The sequence below is a fragment of the Scophthalmus maximus genome, chromosome 11 (genome assembly GCF_022379125.1).
Source record: "Scophthalmus maximus strain ysfricsl-2021 chromosome 11, ASM2237912v1, whole genome shotgun sequence".
Lineage (NCBI taxonomy): Eukaryota > Metazoa > Chordata > Actinopteri > Pleuronectiformes > Scophthalmidae > Scophthalmus > Scophthalmus maximus.
This window is the reverse complement of record NC_061525.1, coordinates 20550836-20576051: the sequence shown is the minus strand read 5'-3', so window position 1 is coordinate 20576051 and position 25216 is coordinate 20550836. Positions and strand designations below refer to the sequence as shown.

The window sequence follows — 25216 nt, the reverse complement described above, 5'->3', positions numbered from 1 at the left end:
AAATGCTAAATGCATTTTCATTGCATTGAAAATGTTTTCAATGTTTAAAGAGGTTGTTAAGGGTTAGGGCTTGTTAGGGTTAGGGTCCACAAATCACGATCTTTCATACAGGAATGAGGAATAAGGTGTATAAGGAAAGTGACCTGAAATGACTTCTGCTTGACATTATATGTAAAATACAAACAAAAAAAATGTAGATATATATATCTTTTTTACTTTTATTAAAATCAATTTCACATTTAAGGGGTCAATTGTAAAAAATAACTTAATATCCAGTCAATCGGCTATCTCAAGCATTAGAGATATATCCCTATATTGGATATAAGATATTTGATTTTATTATTTGAAATTCTTTTATTTTTTGTTGTCTTTGAGATTGTATGCTTTTTCAAATGTTCTTTTTAAAAAAAAATATTTGCTCAGTAGTTCTGTACTACATTTCTAAGTAAAAAGATTGTATAGGCCTGTTTTGGTTGGTATACAATACAGATATGGAAAAGAAGAAGAAGAAGAAGACGCACACTCCTTCCCAGTAGGTGGCGGTAATGGGCGTTTTTTGCCAACTGCCGATAAAGCTCAAGAAGAAGAAGAAGAAGAAGAAACGAGATGACAGGCGCATTAGTCACAAATTTGACAAAGAACAGGTGAGAAGAGGAACGCGGCGGAGAAGTAAGATATGACTCTTTTCTCTTTTTATATAGATTCATATAAACCCTGATGGGTAGTGAGTGGCAACATCCGGTTCCACGTCGGAGCAGCGGCGTCAGTAGTTAGCGTCGGGACACCACTCGCTAAACTTACCAAGCTGTGACGACAACAACAACGCGTCGGCTGAGGCTCGAGCTCCACTCCACAGATTGTTTATGTCTGTCGTGTTCGGTTTATTACTGATTTATGAATTTTTTTGTGTCGTGGCTGTGCTCCAGTGCCTCACTAACCGACTTACCCGCTGGCTAACTGTTTAATAACAACTAAGCAATCTGCAGCTAGCTAACATTTAGCAAACCCGGAAGCAGAGCAAAGGCAGGAAATACACACACACACACACACCGACCGACCGACCGACCGACCGACAAGGACGCTGTGATGTTAATATCCAAACTGTTGATAACACTTCAACTAACATTAACTGTTTCTCATGTATACATTCAATAATATTTATTCTCAAATAATAATAATAATATGAATTCTCAAAATATTTAAAGCTGTAAAAAGGTTTTAAATCTGGCTGAATAAGAAAAAGTTGAACTCCATTTATGTTTATATATATATATATATATATATATATAGAGAGAGAGACCATATATACTTTTATTTATGTGGTTAATATTTGGCCACAGAGCGAAAATATTTCCACCAAACAAACGTATGCTCTTACTGATGGAACTCCATATTCGCTGTATAGCGGTGACACAGCCTAAATGACACCTCATGTCTCGTTGTTGACGTGTCATGTTTATAACTAAATGAATTCCAGCTAATATAGTATTAGTTGAAAGAGTCTTACCAACTGGCCAGCGGCGGCCGACCACATGACCCTTTTGGATACCTGTGATACAGCTGTGTTTACTTACATTGACTCCTATTATTTGACACACCTGAAGACCTGTGGCCAGGTAGTCTTCCTCGTCAAGTGTGGTTGGTTTGCGTGTGAATAAATATACAATGTGCTGTTTGTAATCTGATGAGCATTGTGCTTGGGGAGTGACGGGATACATGGAAACCCAAACAGGTTAACCTGGCTGTGTACTGCAGCTGCAGGCCTGTGCCTCCTCCCCCAGTTTCGTGTCAAAACATGACCGTCGCAGGGATATTGATGTTGCTCTTCAAATCAGAGGCAATTATTAACAGGGATGCACCGATACCACGACACTTTTTTTTCAGACTAAGTACAAGTACTTGTCGATACCGAGTACTGATATGAGTACTTGCCCCTGCTTTGACAGAAGAAATATACCATTGTCACGGCTTTGGCTTTCATGTGCTGTATAGTTTGCGGTGCTGGTAGCACATGAAATATTATAATCGTCAGTGCCAACTTTTTTTTTTTTTTGTACAGATTTTCCAATGTTTTTGCTACAAATTGCTGACATTGGTTCTTCCACCGCTTAATGCCGCCTGCCTGCTCAACTGTTTGGAGGAAGGTATGTTGCCCGTAGCGGCATCTGGTGCTGTAGTGTCAAAATGGTTTTATGAATACAAGTACATGAGCACAGTATCGGACCAGAGACTGGTATCGGTATCGGTGCATTCCTAATTTTTTATGTTCTGTTATTTTTTATTATTTTTTGCCATTTTCATTATTCAGCCACTTATTAAAGCCTTTTGAAGTGCAAAAGAAGTTTGATGTGACCAACCACTGTGAATCGAATTTGCCGCGGCCACAGCTCCTCAGAACTTGCATCCAGTTATTGTGATACTGTGAATCTAACAAGTGGCCTGTGAATGCCGCACACCAGTGACAAGCAACAAGCCTCTCATTCCCAGGTTGTCCTCACTACTAACAAGGCCTTCATTTCTATCTCTCTCTCTCCCTGTCGCACGTCCAAGGTTGCTGTTCAGATGAGGAGGGCCTGCCTGGTGTCACCCCCCGTTGCTATGGCAACATCCTATCTCCCCAAATTTCTCCTCCTGCTTCTTATGTCATCCTTCACCCTGTTGCTGGTAACCCTATTGCCCTCTGTCGTCCCGTCGATTCCCTTCCTTTCCTCCTCCTCCTCCTCCTCCTCCTCTCCTCCCCCCTTGTCTTGGCCGCCTCGTTCATGTGGTCCAGGTCAGTCCTGGGCCGTCCAGCTCTACGCTGGCTCGCACCCTGCAGAAGAAAAAGAAGACGATGGTGAACAGAGCTCTTTGCTATTGGATTTAATAGCTGACAGGGTACAGTACCACTTCCATTTTTTAGTTCCTCAAATAGGTTTCAGTCTGACTTCTCTCAAAAATCAAGGACAAATTCCATTGTTTGGACCTTTTCAGAATAAAGCAGACAATATATATTTTCCTTATACATTTACTCAAATGTTTATTATTCCCTTGTAACTAACAGCACTATTTTTGTTTTACAGATTTTTTTTTAAAAAATACACTTCTTTTTGTCCTTTTTAAGTAAACTTCTTTATATATCCCTGATATTGTAATACAGATTTTTTTATTGTGTGACATAGTGATGACATCACAGATGTAGACAAGTACAGGTACATATAAACAACGACAAAAAGCGACCAGAGACAAAAAGTACAAACAAGAATTGTAACGTAAGCAAAGCTGTATATGCTGATGGGTGCGTAACTCAGCAACTCATTATCCCCACAGGGGCTGTTGAAGTCTCGTCTGATATTTGTTTGCACTCCTCAAATCTTCCCATCCAAGGTAGCAGATGAGGCGGGGCTGCAGAACCAGGGCCAGATTGGACAGCTGCAGGGCCACTACTTGCTGTGTTCCAGAAAGCCCAGTGCGGGATCTGTGGGGGGTAACTGGAGGAAAAGTGTCCAGCCCGGGGACGTCCTGGCAGCCCACCCCCACGTCCTGTGGCACTCCAAGGAGAGAGTGCTCAGCCGCTCCAAGAGATCGGTGGCCTTCAACGATCCCCAATATCCTAAACAGTGGCACCTGGTGAGGATGTTGATTACTCTCTATTTTTTTTATCATCTTCCTCATTCACTTTCTAGTCTAATGTTTTCAGACAAAAAAATCAGTAGGCATTATTCATTCACTCACTTTCCTTACTTCTCTTGTTCTTGTTCTTGCAGCACAACAACCTCAATAAGGGAATGGATATCAACTTGACGGGGGTGTGGGAGCGCGACATAACGGGCCGAGGAGTCACGGTCGTCGTGGTAGATGACGGCGTCGAGCACACGCACCAGGACATTCAGCCCAACTATGTAAGTTAATATTTTATTCTTTTATATAAAAAACCTTTTTTATAAACCACATACTCTATTAACTCACAATGGTGTCGTGTCCCTCTCAGAGCCCAGAGGGCAGTTATGACCTGAACTCCAACGACCCAGACCCGATGCCTCACCCCGACATCCACAGCGACAACCACCACGGGACTCGGTGTGCCGGAGAGATCGCAGCCGTGCCCAACAACAGCTACTGTGCCGTGGGGGTTGCCTACGGCAGCAAGGTGGCAGGTACAGATGGGGATACTTTATTTTTTACCCCGTTGTTAAAAAATTTGAAAGATCTCAGAGTGAAGCACTTGTGACGTTAAATATGTTTTGTCAGGTATCAGAGTCCTGGATGGCCCGCTGACTGATAGCCTGGAGGCCATAGCCTTCAACAAGCACTACCAGGTCAATGACATCTACAGCTGCAGGTAATAAACACATCTCGCTCTGGTTCAATTGGGTATTTGTCCCTGAGGAAAGTAGCTTCGTAAACAAGAAAAATATCAGCTCCTACATCTGTACTTTTTAGTTTAATGCAGTTTAATATATAATATGTGTCATAATACCATATTGTGAAAGTGTCACTTGGATTGTAATTGAGATTCTTGTCTCCTCCAGTTGGGGTCCAGATGATGACGGACGAACAGTGGACGGACCTCATCCCCTGGGCAAGGTAAGACGAGGAATGTGTGTGCATTGTTCTATTTGTCCTGCAGAGGGCAGTAGACGCAACAAATCAGCAACTGAAGAGTCGACCAGCACCTGTGTGCACAGTGTTTTTGCTCTTTTGACTTTTCTTTGGGTCTTGATTGTATAAACTATAATCTTCCTTACTCATGTCATGGAAGTAACCTTTTTTTCCCCCTCCTCCACAGGCAGCACTGCAGCACGGCGTGATTGCGGGTAGAAGAGGCTTCGGCAGCATCTTCGTGGTTGCCAGTGGCAATGGAGGTCAATACAACGACAACTGCAACTACGACGGCTATGCTAACTCCATCTACACCATCACAATCGGTAAGACACACAGACTGTCAGGTGTGTGTGATTGTGTGTGTGCCTCATTTTGTGTTTTGGGTGTGAACATAAATAATAATATTAATCGCGTGTGTGTGTTTGGGTGTTGCAGGAGCAGTCGATGAGAACGGCAGGATGCCCTTCTATGCTGAGGAGTGTGCGGCAATGCTGGCTGTTACTTTTAGCAGCGGGGTTAACAAGCTGAGGAGCATTGTACGTCTTACTGGAACACACGCACACACACAAACACACACACACACACACACACACACACTATTTGCTGCTGTTTTTGTGGGCGTCGCCATGGGAACGCAGTTTGGAACGGGGGACGTCATAGCCTGTGGGAGAAGAAATGAGCCAGGAGTGGTCTCTCTCTCTCTGGAGCAGACCGATCCACCACCCGACCACAGTGTACTCGCAAGGCCAAGCTCTGACCACACACTGCCCATTAGTGTTTTTTTGAGTCTGTAGAAGTCATGTTGTGTCTGCCAACAGCTGCTGCCTTCGCAGAATTATATTCAAATTCTGATTTGTCTCCCTTAGTTCATGTCAAACTTTTCTGCCAGTTGATTTAGGCTATTCTAGGGGCCGATACATTAGAAATGTTGTCGGACATACGTATGTCCTGTTGTTATCATTACCTACATGGGCTGCATCTGCCTGTACTCTACATTGATTGGTTTGTAGACAGGCGTGCGTCTGAAGACTGCAGGGAATCCCGTGAAAAAAATTGCAATTGAATACTGCCTTTCCTCAAAGTCTTTTTCTTCTTCTTCTATTGTTTAATGCTCAACTTCCTTCAATCTGTCTGAAAGTCTCTACAACTCTTTATCACAGACATGTGGACATTGTTAACTCAAATGTGTATGAGTTCAGAATGAGTCACCACATAAACGGCTGCCCTGTGAGACGTGACCGGCCCCTTTCAGTACACGCTCAACACTGTATACAGTCGGTTGAAAACCCCTCGACATGGGCAGGAACAGCTGCTGGAAAAGACCCACATGTCGTCTGCATGTAAACACATGGAGGGCAGGGAATTCCTCAGCCCACATCACTCAGGTCCTTCTGTCAGACAAGCTGTCGCTAATGCGTGTACCAGCGGGGTGTGTACATGGAAAGACATTCTGTTTGTGGGCCTTGCATACGGTCATTTGACTCAGTGTATGTAACCTTTCGTTTCCACGTCTGCTCATAAACCTAATCTTCTCTATAAATCCTTCCCCTGCCGCTGTTTTTCTGGAACCACTATCTGACAGGATGCCTATTTTAAACCATGCTGCATTACCATTCCCTTTGTGTAGACGTTTTTTATTTCCCATTCCTTTTATTTAATGGTACAACGGGTTTTCTCTTTCTCAGAACTTCCTTTCATCTTCCTGTAGCTGAACCATCTCGTATACAGTCTTCATGTTCTTAGTGTTAAACCTTGAACCAAAGAACATCCTTTTTTTTCAAGATGACACGGAACCACCGTGATCATGACTTCGATTATTTGTTTTAGATAAACCCTCTGAAGGATTTGTATGTACCCATCTGTTAATGTACACATGTAAGTGTCGTTTGAGTACAGTTTATTTCTGGCTACTTGCCAGGAGCTATTATTACAACTGTTTGTACACAAGTTTCATCCCCAATCTGTTCGTCTCTGTAGGTGACGTCCGACTGGTCCATGCAACAGGGGACGGGCTGCACCGAAGGCCACACCGGCACGTCTGCCGCCGCCCCGCTTGCGGCGGGGATGGTGGCCCTCATGCTGCAGGTCCGACCCTGCCTCACTTGGAGGGACGTCCAGCACATCATCACTTTCACCGCCACCAAGGTAGCTCCGATGGAATTTTCTAATGCATCAGTCATAACTGTATACACTTGTGTAAATGCTTAAAGTCCCCCTCCACTCAAAAAAATGTTCATCTTCTGTTTCTGTCCTCTAAAATGTCTGACATTGACTAAGGGACTTGTATCTGAGCACATGTTGTCAAGAGGTGTTTTCACATTCCTCTCCTGGAGCAGGAGATTTCTGTGGACTTCTCTGCAATTTGAAATTCAAACAAATCCCGGGAAAGCTACATTTGATACGTCGCGAACACAGAAAACCAATCGCTGTTGAAATTACAAATGTGAGGCAAAGACACCGGAAAGTTCTGTTGCAGCAGAGGCAGTTAGCATACACGAGAGGACCGCAGGTGTGTCAGCAGGCAATTAGTGTTAGCAATAGCAGTTAGCATCCACGAGAGGACCGCAGGTGTGTCAGCAGGCAATTAGTGTTAGCAATAGCAGTTGGCATCCACGAGAGGACGGCAGGTGTGTCAGCAGGCAATTAGTGTTAGCAATAGCAGTTAGCATCCACGAGAGGACCGCAGGTGTGTCAGCAGGCAATTAGTGTTAGCAATAGCAGTTAGCATCCACGAGAGGACAGCAGGTGTCAGCAGGCAATTAGTGTTAGCAATAGCAGTTAGCATCCACGAGAGGACAGCAGGTTTGTCAGCAGACAGTTAGCGTTAGCAATAGCAGTTAGCATCCACGAGAGGACGGCAGGTGTGTCAGCAGGCAATCAGTGTTAGCAATAGCAGTTAGCATCCACGAGAGGACGGCAGGTATGTCAGCCGACAGTTAGCGTTAGCATCAGCAGTTCGTGGCTGAATCTCGCAGATGTTGCCGCTAGCCGTCTTGTTACACACATTCTTCCACCGGTCAACCTAGAGAGCAGCTGTGGTGGGCGAGGGACTGTGTTATTTGAATATCATGGATATTCATAGTCTCAGAATTCCTCAATGAGTCAAGTCAACTTTATTGTCAATTCTTGCAATATTGTTCCAGACATACAGAGGAATTTAAAAACCCTTAATCTCTCAATGAGCGGAAGAGAGTCGATGGTTTCCATCCCCATTTCAGATGGGGTTTTTAAAAACTTTTTTGGGGGGTAAACAATGTCAAACAGAATTTTAGGCATAGCAGATTATTTATATATACTTTAAACGTGACCGGAGGGGTTCTTTAACTTGATCGGATATTTCCTTTAGTCACTTCCACATTGTAAACCTGGTCGTGATTTGTGAGTTGGCAATCATGACAATGTCGGTGCTGCTGTTTGTTGAAAAAATGCATCTGGACTTGATTATTTTGTCCGGTTTTCTTCTTTTATGTCCGTGAAACATAACGGGGGGAAAAAAAAGTTTAGTTTTAAAAGGACTAGATATGTCATGTAATAAGCTTGTGTGAGCCAAATGGCAGCAGTTCACAAAATGATGCAGAAGATAACATAATTTGTCTCACTGTATGAACCCTCAAAGATATCAAAACAAGGGACTGTCAGAACAATAAGGAACCAGAGTTTGGCTCCCAGCTAAGACTCAACGTCGACATCGTTTCCAATCCTGCCTGTTATTCCAAATGTGGTCACGGCCCCTAACAGAATGATATAAATATAATGGTTTCTGTTTTGCTTGTTTGCGAGTTTACATTCCTGCACATGAACAAAAAGTAAACACGGCTGGTTGTTATCTCCTGTCTGTTCCGACAGTGTGACAACAGTGCAGACTGGAGGGTGAACGGCGCTGGTTTCCATCACAGCCAACAGCACGGCTTCGGTCTGCTCAACGCGTGGAGACTCGTCAATGCTGCCAATGTATGTACATACGGTACACACACACACACACACACACACACACACACACACACACACACACACACACACACACACACACACGATTAGAGCTGTATCCACAAGCTATCATAAGGATGAATTATAAATGCCTGGGAAGTTGTTGTCTTTTATAATTCACATACCAGAAGTCAAAGGCCCCGCTTGCCAGCATGCAACTGCTTGGAGCCCCCAGGTCAATAGCGGGCCCCCGAGGGCTGACAAACTTTAAACTACAGCAGTGAAAATTGCACAAAGTTTGCAATGACAGTAGGAGAACTTAACCTCCCTAAGGGGGACTCTACCCACTCCCGTTGCAAGTGACGTGGAGTTTCCCTTCACGAAGCGAGGAGAAACAAAAGAAGGACAGTGTTTTTTTTTTTGGTGTCAGATTATTATAACATAATGGTGATGAACAGGGCCCCCTGTGTTTTTTTTTGCCCTAGGGCGCCCACAGATACTAGAATCACCTCTGCCAGAAGTCACCACCTAAGTTTTTTGTTTTTACAGGTGTGGGAGTCGGTGCCATTCCTCGTGTCCTTTCAGAGCTCTGTAACCAAAGAGGAAGCGGTCATCCCCAAGTATCCAGAGGAGCTGATTCGTACCTGGAAAGGTAACTCCCCTCGTCCGCTCCTCTCAGTTCTGTATTGGATAGTTGCCTGTTGAGTTTACAAGCTGCTCTCCGTAGCTGACTCCCTCCCTCCCTCCCTCCCTGCCTGCCTGCCTGCTTGCTCCTCAGTCAGATTCGCTGTCCATATTAGGTAAAGTCCTCTTTATTTGTGTGTTCCTGGCGTCCACATTGAAATGCTGGGTGCGATTTTTCCAGATTGCTGCCATTTCTTTTTTCTATTACCCCCCTCCTTTTCCCTTCTTTTCCTCCCTAATCTGTCTCTGCATTTTTTCACTCCTCTGAGGACTTTTTGTTCACCTTTCACAACTCACTGCTCCGATTCCCTCATCCTCTCCCACCGCCTGTGTTAGTTGATTTGTCACTCCTTTCTCTCGCCCACATACTTTTTCGCGTATGCTCTCGGTGACCTAATTTCCTTCTCCCTCATCTTGTTTCCTCTCCACCGTTGATCTGTATCTTGTTTGGCCACGTCCCAGTCGGGAGTCAGGAGCCCAGCCAGTCAGTCTGGGCTTTATTTCAAAGAGGGAATTGAATCACATGAAACAATAATACGATACAGATTTTCTCCTTTCAACCTCTGTTGAATCAAGTCTGGGTCAAATCCCTGTCAGTCACTGACATTGTTCAGGTCTGTCTGCCACATTACTTAGCTAGTTTTTATGGGTTTCGGCTTCCTGCTGGCTTGCTACGTGAACACTTCTGCCACTATTGTGCGTTTGTGTACACGCATGCAGCAACTGGCTTTGACCTTACGACATCCAGTCAGATCCACATGGTACGTCGTGGTCTTTCTAATTCAGGGACAGTGGGCGAAGCTGTCCCATGAAAAGGTGCAGCAGTTGCACGAGTGTGTTTGAGAGTTTCTGAGTAAAAGGCGTGTGTGCGCGCTTGTGTGCGTGTGTGTGTGCGCGTGTGTGCGTGCGCGCGTACGTGCGTGCGCTGTAGTGTGCATACAGAAAACAGATGTTCATGCCAGTTTATAGCTGAAGCATTCGAGTGAGGGTAAAAAAGAGAGTGAGAAGGTTTGTGATTAAAGATAAAAGTTTGTTCAGTATTCAGCTGGAATTTGTTCTGAAAAAGGAAAAAACACACGAGGGAGGAGGAGATGTACAGTTCATGCTCAGTTACATTGGATTTATGTTTATAGAATCACCTAAATTTGTCCCCAACCCAAATGTTATTGCCTTATTTGCCATTGCATTTTTTTTACACATGATTTCCAAAGTGGAGGAGAGTGAACAGCTCAAGTAACATGAAACTGTCTCAGTTGTGACAGAACTTAAAATTAATATGGTTGTGGTCCCAAAAAAGTCTTCATCCTTTCATCTCAGAGCATAGATATATATACCCCTCTGTTGCCTGTGGACTTGGGTGGTGAAAGTTGTAAGTGCAAAACTGGGAAGTCATTTTGAATATATGACTTTTAATGAGGAGCTGAATGAAACTCTGGAGTCAACTCACAAGTATCACAGCTTTCGTCACACACACCACCACAGTTTGTCCATGTCATAGCAACTGAGTTAGAAAAGCTGCTTCAGCAAATCTTATTTTTTTTGTTTTGTTTGCACTTGTCGACCTTTAGCTCCGTCCCTAGTGTGACATTCTCTTCATATTTACCTTCTTTTCTGCTTCACCATCCACGCGGCATCACCCTCCTCTCCTATCTCCTTACCCTCTTCTCTCCTCACCTCTGTTTACACTGCCGCTCCCACGTCCCCTTGGCGTCCCTCCCTGCCCCGAGGATGTGATGCAGCCCTACATGGTCAGGGAGCCCTATGGCTCATTAGTAGTCAAAGCCCAGGAAATGCCAAGAAATGACTAGACACTTTGCGGCGGGGGGCGTGAAGGTGACCGACTGACTGACACTTTCATATAGAGAATGTGGAGAGGAGAAGATTTTAAAGAATTTAAAGAGAATTGGTTTCAATTTTGATTAGATTTTTTTTCTCCTTATCACAGGAGAAAAGTTGATGTTTAGCCAAACATCGAATACCGCATTCATTTAAAATTGAAATTGAATTTTGAAAATATTTTATGTTCTTACTGAAATATCTATCACATTGGCACATTAAGCTGCCATTATTACTTTATGGGGGCTTTAATGTAGTTCAGGTGAAAGAGGAGATTATCAAGAGAAACAAACCAAGTTCTTACATTTTATTACCCACTAATATTATTACTAATTCAATTTAAATTAACTTTATAAGAAAATAAAGAAAAAATACAATATCATATCAATCAAATAAGAGGCATCGTTTTTACTACTTTGCTACATGTTTGTTACTTTTTGAGTCATTCAAAAGAGTTTTCTTTTCTGATTTAATTCAAAGAGTATACAGCCATGCCAGTGGCTCGGTGAGGCTGCACAGCTATATTCTAATGCCAGTATGCGTACATGCTCACAACTTTAATGCACATTACAGTTTTTTATTTTATTATTGGTTTGTTTTTCTATTTTTTCTGTTTGCAGACTCATAATGAGAAATGCTCAACACTCACATCCACTCACACGGACTAAGCCGCTCTCTCTCTCCTCTCCCACAGTCTCTGCTGCCGACCTGAGACAGTCCGGAATGGAGACGCTGGAACACGTGGCCATCACCGTGACGATAACCCACCCTTGCCGCGGCAACGTGGAGATTGTGTTGGTCTGCCCCAGCGGTATGACGTCAGACATCGGGGCACGCCGTGCAATTGACAGGTGCACAGGCACACGTGTATATCCGCAGCAAAGATTGAAATGATGAAGCAGCGATATAAATGTTACCGTCCTCATAAAAAGAAATCGGCAAATAATTATTACGGAGGGAGCAGTGATCATACTGCTCATTATGCACTGTGCTCATATATTAGATTGTCAAAAGTATTTTGAATGCTGTCTAATCAAGTTGTGTGTGTGTGTGTGTGCGTGTACCTACAGAGACCCTGCAGGTTACCAGGACTGGACTTTCTCCACTGTGCGCTGTTGGGGGGAGAGAGCAGAAGGCCAGTACACCCTCAAGATATCTGACCACCGTAAGACACTGCTGCACACACAAGCACACACAAACGCAAAGTTTCTATGTCTTTCTGGTTTCTGTTGCTTCCTTGTGACTTCACCTGCCCACGCCCACTCTTCTCTGTGCTCCTGCAGCAGAGCCGTCGTCTCTGCAGTACGCCGGCGTGGGCCTGTTGAAGCTTTGCAAGTTGACCCTGTACGGCTCCTCTATGAGCTTCAGTGAGGTCAAGGACAGACAGAAGTACGTTTTTCTTAATTTTTTTTTATGGGACACTAGAAATAATCTTTAATAATTCCCAGTTTCTATAACAATCAATTTCATCTTAGTTTCTGGTACTTTATTGACACAAATACTTGTAAACTGAATGCTGATTGGTTGTGCACCGATCGGCAGGCTGGTGGAGGAGGCCATGAGTGGCGAGTTTCTAGACGGCAGCTTCTCTCTGCCCTGCCCTCCAGGCCTGGACATCCCTCCAGAGATCGTCAGCCCCTTCACCTCCAACAACCTCAGGGTAAACTGGACAGCACACACCCGAACACACCTTCACCATGTCGATGCCTTGTGTGTTGTGTCCTTTCCTCTTTAGTATAGTCAAATTGTGTCGGCATGTTGGTGACTACAGATGTGCCGATACCAGTATCGGAAATACTGCCTCCGATACTGCGGAAAAAATGCAGATCAGGCTTCGGTGAGTGCGTGAATGTATATACCGTTCCGACACCACGTCTTATTAGGTAATTTCACATGGATAAAACTTTCAAGCAAGTGAAATTGCTACTGATCACTTCTTCTTTACCACTCTAAAAAACTGCAGTTGCGCCGTACTGTCACTGACGAGAACTGTTTTGAGAGCGGCTAGGAATAATCGTTTTCCAGAAGTTATATAAATTAGGGTTGGGTTTTGTTTTTTTAAATGCACTGGTATCGGATCGGCACTCAGTATCAGGCGATACGCACAGTCCAGGGATCAGACTCGGTATTGGGAAGTGAAACATGGTATCGGTACATCTCTATTAGTAACTGGTCATTGTTGTTTTTCATCCCATTGCAGCCCCTCTATAAACCTTTACATCAACATGTGTTCCCACCAGGGAGGTCGTGGAATTTAATAAATAAAATTTAAAAAGTGACATTGGATTTAGTGAGATTAAATACATGGTTATGTTCCCTGCAGCGAAATGCTTTAAATTTCCAGTCATGGAAAGACCCTGGGAATTAAATTAAAAAATATCCAAATAACCAGGAAACAAACACACTAGCATGACCCACCTCGTAAACATGTGAGGTAAAATGGCCTCTCCATTAGCCTGTTAACGGTGATACCCATTATGTGTTAGCATCGAGCTAATGGACAAAGTGATTTTTTATTAAAATCCTCTAAAATGTATGTATTTTGTACATGGTACCTGATGACAGTCAATAATAATATCTACTCCAGTCTAGACTCAGAGTCGCTTAAGGCGCAATCAAGTCCTGCACATGATAAGATGATTGATGCCCTGAGACACCTTCTAACCAACTGAAGGACGAGACATCTTTGTACTTTCATTTAAAGGTTTTATTCTCAATTAAGGTCAGCCATTGTCGTCAAAACTGAGGCTTTCAGACGGATCTATTCAATTTCAATTTCAATTTTATTTGTATATATTTGTATTCAAGTTCTTCTTTTCTCTAGGTTTGGTTTATGTTTATAATTGGCTTCACATTTGAAATCCAGACCCTATGGGAAGGTCTGCTGTTTGAAGCACTTCATTTCTGCATCACTATAATAGGAGGAACTAAATTGGGGTTAATACAAGACCTTTATATTATGACTGTTTGTGACCAATTACTGCCTTGAATTGTCAGCAAAAATCCTGGAAAATTCCCCGGAAAGGTCCTGGAAATAGATTTTTTTAAAAGAGTCAGAATCCTGATATGTAATGGTATGTTACCATTAATGTTACCAGTTTAGATGCAAATTATTTTTGTCCGAGGCTAAGGAAGCTGACCACCTTGCTCTCTTTGCTTCTTTCCCTTCAGTTCCTCCTGTTGCTGGGCTGCTTTGCGCTCTTTTGGTCCCTCTACTACACGCTGGAGGTCTCGCTGGCCCACCTGGATCTCAGGGGCCTTCTTTGCCTGCGCAAGAGGCGGGGAGGTCACCGGGCCAGGAGGGGGCGCCAGGGAAGAGGAGTAGAGGATGCAGGGGAGGAGGAAGAGGAAGTGGACTCTGGGGGGGAGTTGCATGCAGTGCTGGACTCCAAGGCCAATGCACCGCTTTCCAACGGAGAGCGTCTGTTGACGTAGCACTGAGCAAGACGTTGAGTCTAAAACCTCTCACTGTCTGTGCCCATGGGGTGTCTCAGGCTTTGATTCTGTCTCCCCTTCTGTATGGCTCCTGTCAACAGTTACCGTGGTGATGGGGCGTCACAGAATGGACTGACGATAAACTTGACCTGTCTTTCTCTGCATTCCCCAAATGTGGCCTATGAAAATCTGTTTGTACTGTGACTGTGTGTGCGGGTGTGTGTCTGTGATGGTTTTGTAAGATTTGTTCCTTGGACAAATGTCCTGGCAAGGACACAAAAATAAGTGAGGATATTTTGCCAGTCCTCAAGTAAAAAAAACAAACAATCCTGTCAATTGGAGTAAAGGGCTGACACAAAGTGGAGATGGACCTAATGATATGTATCGACAGCATCACTGCATGTTTGCATGTGTTAAAGTGTGAATACTGGTTGCACCCACTGAAGAACTGAGCCTACAGGTCGACGGGACGCCCCTGAGGGGTCTTCAAATCAAGATGAAGAGAAAAACATGATGTGCACTATGGAAAGGTACAAATCTGCTGTGTGTGTGTCTGTGTGTGTGTGTGTGTGTCTGTGTGTGTGTGTGTGTGTGTGTGTGTGTGTGTGTGTGAGAGAGAGAGAGAGGATTGAGGTAATGTGTGCTGAGACTTGAGTGGGTTTGCTTCTAATATGCAAAGTCTTCCATGGAAGAGTTTCCTTAAATGTAAGGTTTTAAGAGGTTTCTGTATTTTAAAAATAGGATTTATTTTCTGAGGTGTTTTTTTTCTTGTTTTTTTTAAATCGGGTTATCTGAGGGTTATCATCCAACTACTGAAAAAACTTGAAGTGGTATTTTCAATTTTGGAATGTATTTTTTTTTAGAAATTGTAATATATATACACAATGTGTGCCTGCTATACAGATATATACCAACTATGTTTAATGATTTGTACAAAGTGTTTTTTAAGAATATTAAAGAGTTTAATTTTTTATTGTAAGGGAATGTTTGGAGTGAGTTGGCAACTGTGTTTTGCTGTGCAAGTCACAGGTGATATGAATGATAATAAAATACTTGATGGAAGATCGTCTTAGATTGTTCGCAATGGTTTGTTAAACACAGTTAGACTTTGGAAATCACTGAAACTCACAAGCTAATGGTTCGTTGCCAATAACTACAGTTGTATAAGGATAGTGGTTTTTGTGTGTATCGTTTGTAAAACGATTGTAAAAATTCTACCTGGAAGTTTTATATTTTTTCAAGTCTTGAGACACACACAGACATTCTTCTGATTTCCCAAAATGGTAAAACTGAAATTCCCCAGAATCAATCAAAAGTCAATTCGCAGATTTCAAAGTCATTATTTAATAAGACAATGTACAAAAAAAAATATTGGTGCTGATACAGCTTGGCGTAGCATCGTGGGAAGTGCTAGGTATCAAACAATGTTGTAAAAGTACAAATTAAGGAGTGCTGGTCTAGGCTACCACGTGTCACCTCTCAGATTGTCCCTCCTGTGAGTTCCTGTTCCTGAATCATGAGCCAATATTTCTGAATTGTAGAAAAATTTGTGCTTTCTGGTTCCGACGTTTCTTAATGTATCAATGGAACAGTGGTCGTATTCGTAATATTAGGAAGGAACCGTGTGACTTTTGGCATCTTGGTTGTTTTTACCTCCAAGGAAGTGAATTGGTCACTTTTCAGATTACTACGCACTCAAGACTTCAGACATTCAGTCGTACTCGGGCCTAACTGCAGCGGAAGGGACGAAGCACATGGTGAACACTGCGATAGTTCATCTACGTCGGGGGCTCGGGGAGAGTGTAGAGACGACATAGGTGGGGCAACTTTTTTAGAAAGAGACTAACTTCTAAAGCGGAGAAGGTTTTAGTTGAGACGCTTACAGGCTCTAAGGTGTCGGGGGGCTGCGGAGGTTTCGGGGGTGTCTGCGACTCAGGGATTTTACAGGATCTGCCGGGCTCTTCCGTAGCTCATGCCCTCTTGACTGGCTCCCTTATTCGAGCCCATCTGGAGGCCGATCACACTTTTGCCCGCCTTCATCTGCTCGTCACTGAAGTCTCGCTTGTTCTCCATAGCTTTCCTGCAAAACGTCATTGGAAATGTCACGACATAAATCAAGCCAACCTTATTCCAATAGTGGGTCAGGTACATCAAGCAGTGCCCCATTTCTTTTTTTCCCCCTTCTTTTTCTTGCTTACTTGAAGAACCAGTTGGGGTCTCCATTGTATGTTCCTTCATCCTTGGTAATCGCCAAGCTGCCCAGAGCTGACAGGGTCCTTTGCACCGCCGCCAGGTCCTTACCTGTCCCAACACACACACACACACACACACACACACACACACACACACACACACACACACACACACACACAGCCAGGACGTTTAACCTCGCCATTTGTCACATTGTTATCTTCCCACACCAAATCTGAATTTAATTTTCTCGCGTTAAACGTTTGCGATAACTGAAGAATAAAAAAAAAAAAATGACAGAAAGCCCTCTGACCTTCCCAGAGGTCCACAGTCTGGAACATGTCGGTCTTGGTGACACCGTACTTCTCTGCACCATTGAGGAACTGGGAGATCTGCTCCATCTGTTTGAAGGCCATGCCGGAGCTCTGGATCTTCTTCACAGGCTTGTCTCCGACAAACAGACTGTTGATCAGCTCGCTCAGGATCTGACGGAGTGGCGAGAGGGCAGGAGGGATAATAATCTTAAATCCAATTCTAAAAAAAACCGACCTATTAAATAGATTAAGTGCACTCACACATCCGTCTTTCAGCCAGGCCTGGAAGCCCAGTTTGCCCGCCTCCGGCCTTCCCACGCCGGAGCCACACTGACGACAGATCCACTCCACCAGGATCTGCTCCAGCTCAGCGTCGTACTTGCTGTCGATTTTATCCTGCACCTGCCGGCTCATGCCAAACGCTGGACCTTTGTTAGCCATGCCGACTCCCTGCGAGGTGCGGGGGGGGGGGGGGGGGGGGGGGGGGGGGGGACAGAGGGGCAGAGAAAAAAGGGAGGAGAAAGAGGAACAAAGAGCCGTAGTAGAAAATATTAGGAAAAGGTATCGTATCGTGTCGAATACACCATGTTGACGACATGCATGTCAAAAGCGTGTTCATAAGCATCAATGCCCAGCACTTGATTTGTAATATTTTTTTATAGAACGGTGAAATTAACAGCGATGTGTCTCCTGTTGCACACCATTGAGCCTATCAGCACCTGTGTCAGAGGCAAAGTGGTGTACAATGGGAGCTCTATTTCAGCCAAATGATTTAGCATATTTTCTCCTTCTGCACACACACACACACACACACACGCGCACACACACGCACACACACACACACACACACACACACACACACACACACACGCACACACACACACACACACACACCCTTTCGGCCTCTGTCAGCACTTTAATCTGTATTGCCTTTGGGCCAACAGCCAAGTGCAAAACCCATATCAAAGTGCTGTCTGCACCAGCCAACCTTTGCAGCCATCTTGATGTCAGGTCACTTCGACTTCCTGTTCCTGGGGGAGTTTCAAAGTTCGAAATGTTAAGTGTTACACCCAGGTTGGACGTGACGGCAGGAGGGGAAGCTTTATGTGCCAAAGGGCACAAAAATCAATAGGCAACACTTTTCATCAGCCACTGGACATTTCAATTCCAACCGGCTGCAGTATTCAGTCCATTAAGACACATGAGCTTTTGTATTTAAGCGTCATCATATATGGTCTGTACACAAGGTATTAAAAAAGAAAAGAATCTACATACAGATATAAAAAAGCTAGTGTTATATGTTTTCCTTTTCCTTTAATTTCCTCTATCATTATTTTCCTCTCTCCATTCCTCTCCTCCCTTATCTCCTTCCTTCCTTTCGCCTTTCCATCCCTTTCTTCTTCAGCCGATCTGAGGGCATGAACATTCCTGAAAGCGCGTTCAACAGGACGTGAAACATGAACCTGCTAATGCTGGCATATTCTGATCTTTTAAAATGATACGGCGTACTTAGAGTGTCAAGAAACATTATTTCGTGTGATGTCTTGTAGTGTCCACTTGATGAACGCAAGTCTAATATTTAGGGACCAACTTTCATATAGACTCTGAAGAGGAACCAATTAGAGTCAAGGTCCCTGTGACTTACACAAGTTAACACAGTTGTGATGTAAGACAAAAAGTGATGACATTTCATATCCAGAGGTCAACTTTGCCTGTGAAACAACAACAAAAACTTTTCTGGCCCGGCATTCGAAGCCATAACTCAGGAAAAAGAAACGAGAGATTGTGATCTTATTCCCTTGCCACTTTACAAGGGTTGCCAGTAATTGGTGTTTTTTCTCATACTTCCACTGAAAACAGCTGTCGGCAGCTGGGGGCTGAAAGTTCCCTAATGGGAGAAAAGTCGTAAGAAAACAATGAGCTGAAAGACGCTAGAATGAGCAGAAGGGAACAGGACTCAGGGGACAATTATCACATGTGACTACTTTTACATTGCACATTGGTATTTTTTAACTTGGGATACCCAAGTACATGAAGAGGAATGTGGAGTGCATCACCTATCTATTTAGTGTTTATTCTATCTTACGGGTAAAGCGGAATAAATGAATTGTTTAGGATAAACCGCATGTCCACACATTAGAGTGTGTATGCCAGTGACATTAATGTAGTATCACTACCAACCCTGTCAATAATAAATTCTTTGCATTCCCTGTCGTCCTTTTTCAAGCCGCAAAAAAAAAAAAACCCAAACACAACCTCAAGTTCAGATACCAATTTTTTAAATTTTTTTTTTCAACTCTGTCTGTTTGCCTTCCTTTCTCGCTCTGGCAAACGCACACACGCATTCCCCCTCGTTATTCCCGCTGACATATGCGCCATTATATAATCATTATTACAGAGTAATGCTCGTCTGGTATGCCCTCGCGCTCTCTTGTTTTCCATGGGCCCCTGGTTCTCAGTCTCGCAGGCCGCAACCCTTTTTTTTTTTTTTTCTGTTAAAAGTCGTGCATACTGCACTCGTTGCAGGGAAGGAAACAGACGCTGTGCTCACCACTTCAGAGAGAGGAGAGGAGAGGAGAGGCCCCGTTTCTCTCACAAGTTGTGTGCTCTTTGTATTGCATGACAACCATTCAAAGATCACGTCATATTTCTGGAAGTTGAATTAGTCCGTCAGGGCCTGGTCTCTATTTCTGGTACTGATGTGTGTCCAGGGACCTGTTGTCGTTCTTGGGACCCGGCCCGTGGTCCAATAGCTCGGGACGATCTGCTTGAAAAGAACTTCTATACTGTTTGTCTGCTTCTCCTTGAATATTCACATGACGTGTGTTATGCAAAAAAACCCACAAAAAACTCTCTCTCTGTAATTCTGCCTTTTCACTGTTAACACAAGCGACGGCGTGAGCTCTCCGTCATGCATTCAATTCTGCAACTTTTGGCGCTACTTGTCGTCGACTGTCTCTGCGGTTGCACTCGCTACGATTAGACGCCGACAAAAAAAAGGCCATTCTCCCGAAATAAAATCTATTCCTGCAAACTTTAACCGCGGCCTATGAAAAGCAAAAAGAGACGGGAACGCAGTGGAAATGGGATAAAACCACAGACTCCAGGTCGGAGTCCTCGGAAAGCCCAAAGTGCCGTGCGCCACAAGCATGACTTCATCGCCTCTCGTCCTCCTTCCATCCGTCTCGCATCGTCTGTGTTTTTCCTCTGTTTCTGTGTTGCCATGGGGAACCCGCCTGACGCCAGAGCAGGAAACCAGTGTGAGGCCTGCGGCAGCTGTGGCGGGCCTTCGCCTCGTCCACAGTTAATCACCCCACCGCTGCACAGTGAGTTGAAATGCATGTCAAACTTCCCGGGGACTCATTCGGATAACATTAGGAATGATTCGATTCCTGTTGTCTAAGTAATGGTTGGGTATACAGGAGCTAAAAAACCTTGCGCCTCCCTGCACCGGCCTCTCGGGGAGCTTTGGTTTCACGGCCCGCCGGTTCCTGCCAGCGGCACTGAAAAAAAATGCAGCTTTTACATTCGACTCGCCAATGTTTTCTTATCATGGACGGAATTTATTTAGAACCTGCTGCCAAGAAACCCCTTCACGGTTCCCACCGCGCCAACAAACTGCCGTGTCTGATCTAATTCGTTTCCACCCGTCGCCTCCTGGCCCGTCAAGCTGCCGTGCCTCTGCTGTGTTTTGTGCGCTGCCGCAGGATTGGCAGAGCAGACGGTGTTAATCTGCTCCTGCTCCTGCCACCGCCACTTCCCTCCTGCCCGCCGCCGGCCCAGGCGTTCACTGCAAACACATTTTAACGAGTCACTATCTTCCAGTCAGGCTTTCAGACTCTGCAGCAGTTCTCGCTCAAGAAGAAAACCGAAACAATCTACGGAAACAGAGAATGAAAGAGTGGATGAGTCCAAATGTCCCATGTAGAGATAGTATCTGCCTTTATCTAATCTATATGCTTTTTCACGCCGGACAGTGTCTCTGTCTGAACTCTGCACCCTCACCAGGAGGCGAGGTGACCTTTCATCCCCTGGCGAAGTCGCTGCCCATGTTTGGCGGCGGAGCATTTGCTTGTGCAAATAAAAGCGGTGGTTTCGCTGACGTGAGAGCGACGCGCAGCTCCGTCTGGCTCACCTCTCGGCCTCCCCTCGCTCGGCTCCACATGGGAAACAGATCGACCCCTCCGGTTTCATCTCGACCGCACTACGGATGATAAGTGAGTCAATTTCCAGCGGGATAATGAGACGTCGACGTGGGAAAACCCAATGAGAAGCGGACAGCTCGAGTTCGACCGGACCGCATGTAAAAAAAACGGAACCCTTTTGAATAATGCCCGATGGATGACATGTGACTGACAGTATTGTTACAGGCAGATGCACACACACAGCTCAGACAGAAGGTGTGATACCATGTGATCCACAGGGACGACTTGAGGGCAACTTCAACTGTAGGAAAACTCAACTTTGAGGAAAAGTCACACTCAGACCAACAATTAAGGAAAACTCAATCATTGAAACAACTCAAACATACGTGAAGGAACCTTTGATATTCTATACTGTACGTGATAACCATTTCTCTACAGTTTAACTCATGGTCGGCTCTGAATGAAGAGAACTCCATTGACCTTTGACTGATAAGAAGCCACAGCGGATTTTTGTCTGAAGTGTACACGAGGAGCTTTCTCCTTTACGCTGGATAAGAAAGAAAAAGTATACTCACTGTGTGAAGGAATAGTTCAGTTCTCTGCCGGACCACTAGTGCAGTTTTGTGGCTGAGTGTTTGTATATGCTTCCCAGGGTCCTCCCTCTCAGAAATGCCGGCTTAAAAGGAGCAGACGAGGCAAGATGACTTCACTACAAGTCTGCTGAGAGTGACCCTCATGTGTGAGGGAGGAGTGGGGGGGGGGGGAGGAGTGGGAGGGGGAAAAAAAGAGAAAAAAAAAAGGAAACCTCATCCTTAAAAAGGCATGGCCTTTCAGCAGCTCCCTCATCCTGTCTGTGTGCGTCTCTTCCCCTCGCGTCGAGTGAAAAAGCCGAGCCTTATTTGGGTAGAGCTGTTCCATGTAGAGGAGGGAGACGGCAGCCAGGCCGTGTTGGTTTGGTCAAACGGAATTCTCCAAATACTTTCAGCACATCCCTTGCTCAGTCAAAGTGGCCTGTGAGGTGGTGAGGGAGAGGAGAGGAGGGGAGGAGGGGAGGAGAGGAGGAGGGGAGGAGGAGGAGAGGAGGGAAGGAGGGGAGGGGAGGAGGGGAGGAGGGGAGGAGGAGGAGAGGTGAGGTGAGGAAAGGAGGAGAGGTGAGGTGAGGAGGAGAGGAGGGGAGGAGAGGAGGAGGAGAGGTGAGGTGAGGAGGAGAGGAGGAGAGGAGGGGAGGAGGGGAGGAGGGGAGGAGATGAGAGGAGGAGAGGAGGGGAGGAGAGGAGGAGGAGAGGTGAGGTGAGGAGGAGGAGAGGAGGAGGAGAGGAGGAGGAGAGGTGAGGTGAGGAGAGGAGGAGAGGTGAGGTGAGGAGGAGAGGAGGGGAGGAGAGGAGGAGGAGAGGTGAGGTGAGGAGGAGGAGAGGAGGAGAGGAGGGGAGGAGGGGAGGAGGGGAGGAGATGAGAGGAGGAGAGGAGGGGAGGAGAGGAGGAGGAGAGGTGAGGTGAGGAGGAGAGGAGAGGAGGAGGAGAGGAGGAGGGGAGGAGGGAAGGAGGGGAGGGGAGGAGGAGAGGAGGGGAGGAGGGGAGGAGGAGAGGAGGGGAGGAGAGGAGGGGGAGAGGAGGAGGAGAGGTGAGGTGAGGAGGAGGGGAGGAGGAGAGGAGGGGAGGAGGGGAGGAGGAGAGGAGGGGAGGAGAGGAGGGGGAGAGGAGGAGGAGAGGTGAGGTGAGGAGGAGGGGAGGAGGAGAGGAGGGGAGGAGGAGAGGAGATTAGAGGAGGAGAGGAGGGGAGGAGAGGAGGAGGAGAGGAGGAGGAGAGGTGAGGTGAGGAGATGAGGAGAGGTGAGGTGAGGAGGAGAGGAGGAGGAGAGGTGAGGTGAGGAGATGAGGAGAGGTGAGGTGAGGAGGAGAGGAGGGGAGGAGGGGAGGAGGAGGAGGGGAGGAGGAGGAGAGGAGAGGAGAGGAGGAGAGGAGGAGAGGAGGGGAGGTGAGGTGACGAGAGGAGGAGGAGAGGAGAGGAGGAGAGGAGGGGAGGAGGGGGAGAGGAGGAGAGGAGAGGAGGAGGGGAGGGGAGGAGAGGAGGAGAGGAGGGGGAGAGGTGAGGTGAGGAGAGGAGAGGAGAGGAGAGGAGGAGGAGAGGTGAGGAAGGGAGGAGAGGAGGGGAGGAGGAGGAGAGGAGGAGAGGAGGGGAGGAGGGGAGGAGGGGAGGAGATGAGAGGAGGAGAGGAGGGGAGGAGAGGAGGAGGAGAGGTGAGGTGAGGAGGAGAGGAGAGGAGGAGGAGAGGAGGAGGGGAGGAGGGAAGGAGGGGAGGGGAGGAGGAGAGGAGGGGAGGAGGGGAGGAGGAGAGGAGGGGAGGAGAGGAGGGGGAGAGGAGGAGGAGAGGTGAGGTGAGGAGGAGGGGAGGAGGAGAGGAGGGGAGGAGGAGAGGAGATGAGAGGAGGAGAGGAGGGGAGGAGAGGAGGAGGAGAGGTGAGGTGAGGAGATGGGGAGAGGTGAGGTGAGGAGGAGAGGAGGGGAGGAGGGGAGGAGGGGAGGAGAGGAGGGGAGGAGGAGGAGAGGAGAGGAGAGGAGGAGAGGAGATGAGAGGAGGAGAGGAGGAGAGGAGGAGATGAGAGGAGGAGGAGAGGATGCGAGGAGGGGAGGAGAGGAGGGGAGGAGGAGAGGAGAGGGGAGGTGAGGAGAGGAGGAGAGGAGGAGCAGAGGAGAGGAGGGGAGAGATGAGGAGGAGAGGTGAGGTGAGGAGGAGAGGAAGGGATGAGGAGGAGAGGAGGAGAGGAGAGGAGAGGAGGAGGGGAGGAGAGGGGAGGAGGAGGAGAGGGGAGGTGAGGAGAGGAGGAGAGAGGAGAGGAGGAGAGGTGAGGTGAGGAGGAGAGCAAGGGAGGAGAGGAGGAGAGGAGAGGAGAGAGAGGTAAGGAAAGGAGGAAAAAGGAGAGGAGGGGAGGAGAAATGGAAAAGAGGGTGGAGGAGTAACAAAGTCATCATCATTCAGACAGAGAATTCCATGTAAGTCCTGGATGCTCTTCAGTAGCTGCACCCAGTGTGTGTGTGTGTGTGTGTGTGTGTGTGTGTGTGTGTGTGTGTGTGTGTGTGCGTGCGTGTGTGTGTGTGTGTGTGTGTGTGTGTGTGTGTGTATGTGCATACCCCCGCCACCACAACTCATGACATTTCCATCACTTCCAGTCCAATACAGATGCGTCCTGGCTCCTCTGCGCCAGTGGAAAGATCACACTCAGCAACGGGAAATGCAAATGCAACCGACCCGCATGTGAGATTAACGAGGACGAGGGGATGATAAACCTCCCCAACGTTTTCCTTAAATCATTGACGTTGGCCGCGTTCCTCTCGTTGCGATTTCATATCCGCCTCCCTTTGCTGTAACACGCGGAGGAGAGCCAGATGTTCACCTTCACGTGAGTTTATTGGGTGTGAACTTATTCAAACTGCCTAAATTAACTTTTCATATACATGTTTTCTTTTTACGTATGTGTCATACGTAAAAGACACAAATGCATTTTTCATGAACAGCGGTTGAGGTGACATAGGCCCCCATTTTTAGATCATATAGGCTTTTGATTAAAATCTCACAAAGTTACAATATCCACGCTCCAGCATCTCCAACACGTCGATTTGCTTTTGTCTAAAAACTCAAGCGAAGACTGTGTCTTTGTGTTTGACCGGAATATGAGACCCCCGCCAAGAAAGTCCACGTGTGTGTGTGTGTGTTTCCATAACAGCTGCTCTCAGACATGTTCCCGAAATCTTCCGGAGGGTTGTGTGAAGGTGAAAACGCCAAGGGGCCGCGTCTGGACCTTTTCTGGAAATGTGTCCTTCCAGCAGCCGCGGTCAGATTTCAGGAAAAAACGTCAGAGCGAGCCCACGTGAGAAAAGAGCAGGAGTGAATGTCAAAGCGAGCGAGTGGGCGTGTCGATGACTTTGATCAAAATCACTGCGTCCCACAGCGGAATTATCATCATGTCCTGCTCCTATGTGAACACGCTGCTTAATTTATGATACAGTGTGTGTGTGTTCTAATAGTAACTCTCTTTTGGAAGAAACATTTGTCTCCCCTGGTTTGTTGTTCCTCTCTTTTCTCCTCTGGGACCCAGACTTTA

The 25216-nt window shown here is 46.1% G+C and overlaps 2 protein-coding genes across 4 annotated transcripts; one reads left to right on the top strand and one right to left on the bottom strand.

Annotated features, from left to right (window-relative positions):
• Positions 1-566: 566 nt before the first annotated feature.
• Positions 567-15528, top strand: pcsk7 (proprotein convertase subtilisin/kexin type 7). 3 transcript variants are annotated; one of them, XM_047335532.1, is made up of 18 exons: positions 567-669; positions 2060-2144; positions 2551-2877; positions 3367-3609; positions 3747-3881; positions 3971-4136; positions 4231-4321; positions 4512-4566; positions 4769-4907; positions 5020-5120; positions 6562-6729; positions 8431-8535; positions 9061-9163; positions 11726-11882; positions 12102-12196; positions 12318-12420; positions 12574-12691; positions 14203-15528. In XM_047335532.1, exons 2-18 carry the CDS (start codon positions 2112-2114, stop codon positions 14464-14466), a joined length of 2403 nt encoding a protein of 800 aa, XP_047191488.1. In that variant the 5' UTR covers positions 567-669; positions 2060-2111; the 3' UTR covers positions 14467-15528. The 3 variants fall into 3 exon arrangements, with proteins under 3 accessions (XP_047191488.1, XP_035478324.2, XP_035478323.2); XM_035622431.2 differs by having other exon boundaries at positions 12315-12420; XM_035622430.2 differs by lacking the exon at positions 2060-2144 and having other exon boundaries at positions 573-669; positions 12315-12420.
• Positions 15529-15790: 262 nt separating this feature from the next.
• On the bottom strand, positions 15791-21835 carry tagln (transgelin). The gene is made up of 6 exons (XM_035622436.1): positions 21691-21835; positions 17959-18001; positions 17232-17420; positions 16970-17141; positions 16665-16767; positions 15791-16546 (listed from the first exon to the last, which is right to left on the bottom strand). The coding sequence occupies exons 2-6, from the start codon at positions 17968-17970 to the stop codon at positions 16408-16410; spliced, it is 615 nt and encodes a 204-aa protein (XP_035478329.1). The 5' UTR covers positions 17971-18001; positions 21691-21835; the 3' UTR covers positions 15791-16407.
• Positions 21836-25216: the final 3381 nt, after the last annotated feature.